Consider the following 4,355-nt stretch of genomic DNA (forward strand, 5'->3'; position numbering starts at 1 on the left):
TTTCATATATAGAACTAAATCTTTTTGGTTAAGTTGTTTTAATTCTGGAATAGTCACATGTCCAAAATTTTACTGCTAACTTTGTTTAAAAGTTAGCTAGTCTAGTCACAATGATTTAGAATAAGACTGAAAAAGCAGCGAAATTAGCCTTTTTATTATTTAAAGTGAGCAACACCTGATCATACTCGACCGCTTAACGTGTATTTATATATTATATTATTTGGATATTTAGGAGAACAGCAGTGCTAGAATGATGTTGAAGGAAGGTGAAGAAGCTCTGGTGAGGTCTTCATTTAGTGTAGTGAAATATGTATGAACTGTTTTTCATTTTTAAACAAGCTAAATTATTTTACTATGAGAGGAGCAGATCAAGCATAGGAAAGCCAAGTGGAGTTTCAGAGTGTGAAGATATAAAAATTATTTTGATTACATGAGACAATAAGAAAAGTGCTTGAGGAGAAGTTTAAAAATAAATTAGTGAAMATTTTTGCTACAAAGTAAATAGAGTTGAGATGTATAATAATGTATACATCTGAAAATGAAGTCGTTTAAATTCTCATTCAGTATGATAAAAACATACTTTTTATATTTAGTTCACATTCTGACACTGTACATTACTGTAGTGTCTGTYGTAAATCCATGAATCCATGCAGGAACATCAGGCTGCAGAGAGTCAGAGGAAGGCAGAGACAGAAACACATATCTGTAGATATTTTAGTTAAATGTTTGCAGCTGAAAATGACAGTAGAATAAAAACATTTAGGCTTTTTGCTTCAGTGTTTTTTATGGCTCATGTTTGGTAAGTTACTGAATGCAGGGATGGAAAGTGATACTGAGTTAACAGTGAGGAGCTAAGGTGTCAGACGTGAAAAGTATCATTTTTATTTATTTTGTAGATCAAATTGTTGCACTAATGTAGAGAGATGTTCAAGAAGAACAAAACTTGTTTTTTAGATTTTATTGCTGTTGGTCAAACTGCTGTGTTGAGTTTAAAACTGCCAAGTCCTATTTTATTATTTGTTTTTTACTTTGGTTTTAGAAAGATGTAGAACCAGTTCAACTGCAAGTCGATTTATWTCAGYGCATTTTGACCAACAATCAAATGTCTTTTGACCAATAAGATATATCAGAATCTGGTAGCCTGTCTGTGCTACCAGAGTATGTAGCTTGCTAGTTGTGAGGCAAATGCTAAAGTGAGTGTTCATCCTGGAATCCTGATTATTGGGTTGTAAATAGTAACGTGTTAGAATACTTGTTACTGAAACAAGGGTCATATTAGAGCAACGCATTACTGATGTGTTGATGGCATAATTGTTTGACATTTCTGCTCAAAATATTTACTGATCTGTCAGGTTTCCGATATGCGTCCCCCCTAATGACAGACTCGTTCCTATGCCCTTGCTTTACGGTCTTCTTTGGTGAGGTCCTCAGATAAACGGATGTTGAGCTCCCTGCAGATGGGGGGGTTGTTTAGTGGAACACCAGAGTTCATCCCTGAAGGTCCGACCTGTAAACTGCACAATGATCTGCCTTGGGCGGTTGGTGTTGTTCGGGCCAAGACGGTGCAGTGTCGAGAATAACGTCCATATTCTCTTTCTAGTGTGACATAATTTGCTTAATGAGATTCGCGACTTTCTGTCTTGTGTCTTCCTCCTTTTCCTCTTTTAAGCCGTTGATGCGCAGATTCCATCTTCTTTTATAGTGCTGATTCTGCCGTTTTCCTTTCAAAATCTTGGACCTTCTTTGTCAGCACAGCGTTAGTGGTTTTAAGTTGTCCAATCTCATCTTCCATCTTTTTATTTCTATTTTTACAATCTTGGATTTCAGCGATATTGAGCTTTAGCAAAGTTTGCAATAGAGAGCGTGTTTTGTTTCAGTTCTTCTCAAWAGTTCAGCATCATTTTCTGTAGATTTTCAACTGCTTCTAAGATCTTGGCATTAGATGTATAGGAACTATCCTCCTCGTCTCCCTTTGTCTTCTTGTGTAGTACTGGGGTCTTGCACGGTGAAGTTAGGGCATTTTTAGTCCTTTTGGCATCTGCGTCTAAGCAGTAGTCATGAGTTAGCAGAGCTTTGTTAGCTTTGTTGTTAGACATTATCGTTGTTGTTTTACTCTTGCTTGTAGTTAATTTTCCCATTATCACTGGATGTTTTAAGTTATTATTAGTTCACAATGATACTCCTTTGGTGTCAAATCCGGACTTCATAAATGTTCATTTATTTATTTTAGGAGCTTGCTACCCGGAGCTCATTACTACACATCCGCTCTCTCCGCCATCTTGCCCAGTCCAGCTCTGTGAGAAACTCACCTATGGGCTCTTGCACGTAGGGCGCTGATGTCACATCCGCAAAAGCAATATCCGGTTTTCTTGTTTCCACYTTGAGTTACCTTGACCATAGACATAATATAAGAGTAGACGCCTCATGGACTGCTCTCGCCTATTGTCGCTGACGAGATTTAGGGCGGCCATCTTGGAGAGGTACACCACTCCTCTCAGCGTTATGTGTTTAGCAGGCACAATGACGTATCAGCGCATTTAATCGATCATAACACGCTTTTTTGTTACTGAAAACCATATTCAAACATCTATCAAAGCTACATTTATAAACAATTGTATTTAAGTATGTTTTTAATACATAGGTCAGCTTATTTAAATATGCTTAGTGGCAATAATAGAATAGGAATGGAATATTCTGATATTGGTGTATGATGAGCATATTACAAAGCCCACAGCCGTTCATAATTTAATAATTTATTTAGTAAGATCAATACATATTTATATAAATATACTAACACAAATAAATAATGATTAATAATGACAAATAAATAATGATTAATACTGAATAATATATATTGGATACATATGTATATACATCCATACATATATAGATATATATCTATGTTTTTCAGCCGACGAGTTCTAGCTTCAGAGATTCAGCAGCTGAGATTGAGTCCAAAATCTGATCCGAGATTCATCCATGCTGCAGTGAATCCGTCTTTCTTTAAAAATATCTCTCACTTCTTCCTCATATTGTCTTTATAAAACCTTCAAAACAAAAACGGAAGATTTGGGATGTATCTTACTTTTGACAGAGTGAGAGAATTACACATAAATAATAGTCTTTACCACCTGTGTAAACTTTGCTGGTGAATGTTATAACACGCAATATAAGTTTTATAATGTATGTTACATTGTTTCATTTCTAATGTAGGCTCTTGTGTCAGATGATCTAAGTCAATGTTAGAGAATAATTAATTTTTTTAGACTTACGGAATCTCAATTATCCTTTATAGCGGGGCTGAACCCGGTATTACACCAAGAGTCACAGAATATACACAATAATATGTCCATCTTACTTGTGAAATATTGTTTGTGGAGCCCTCACATCAATAGTCCATCGATCCGAACAACAATAYCCCTCAGTGCTGAGGCATCTTCTGCTGTTTTGATTGAGCAAAGTAGGAGGGTATACCGCTCCAAGATGGCCGCCGTATTTCCTGCGCCGGAGCAGCCAATGCGGGGTCTACTATTATATTATGTCTATGTCCTTGACAGCTAGAAAAGACAAAGTCGCATTTCAGAAGCAAATAAAGCAATACCATGAAGATTGTTATCTTTTAGGTTTTATGGATTTATAAGCAATCCTGAATTAAAAAGATGGTGGCTTGTAAATATTCGTTGTTACAAGTTAAAGYTCACGCTGCACAGCAAAGTTCGTGGCCTTCACTTCACTCGGGATCAGCTTATTCAGTCTAAAACTAGGAGAGCGGGGGCGGGGGGAGACGGATGGTAAATAAAGGAGCCGTCTCTGTATTATTTCCATGGAATCACTTCAGTATTCACCCTGAAAGAGTTGGTGTATGGGAACGAGTGAGCAGACTAGAGTCAGACAGCCGAGCGACTGATCCGCCTGTACACACTGCTGTAAACACCATCCTATTTGAGCTCTAAACAAGAAGCATGCAAAAGTAATCAAATTAAATAACACTGACCTTAAGGAACATGGCCATATTTTTCTAAAAACAACTTTGAACCTGAACAGTCAACTGAACTCAAACTCTGACACCAGTGCTGCCCTGCTTCCTCACGCTTCGGAGGCAAAAAAGCCAGAACCGTAACCTCCCCCGTTACTTGGTCTCTGTTTGACACCAGCGACAATAAGCACACATAATATACTTGAAAACAAGCACAAAAAAGGTAAAAACAGTGTCCGTCAGAATGGATTAAAATGTTTAGATACTTAAATATCACATTTTTACAAGAAAAATGTCAGAGAATATTGCCTACTAGCATAAGCTAAAGTTAATGTTAGCCACAAAGTTTAAAGAAAGTAAAACTCACCTTTGTATCCGT

At 36.9% G+C, this 4,355-nt stretch overlaps 1 protein-coding gene across 1 annotated transcript in view; it reads left to right on the plus strand.

Moving 5' to 3' along the window:
- Positions 1 to 1,580, plus strand: part of LOC103461730 (lactase-phlorizin hydrolase-like) — a 12,336-nt gene extending 10,756 nt beyond the window's left edge. The window contains exon 3 of the mRNA XM_017309350.1: positions 1,383 to 1,580. Within this exon, the coding sequence (XP_017164839.1) occupies positions 1,383 to 1,580 (198 nt within the window). The remainder of the gene's footprint in view (positions 1 to 1,382) is intronic.
- The last annotated feature ends 2,775 nt before the right edge of the window (positions 1,581 to 4,355 follow it).

The sequence above is a fragment of the Poecilia reticulata genome, linkage group LG2 (genome assembly GCF_000633615.1).
Source record: "Poecilia reticulata strain Guanapo linkage group LG2, Guppy_female_1.0+MT, whole genome shotgun sequence".
Lineage (NCBI taxonomy): Eukaryota > Metazoa > Chordata > Actinopteri > Cyprinodontiformes > Poeciliidae > Poecilia > Poecilia reticulata.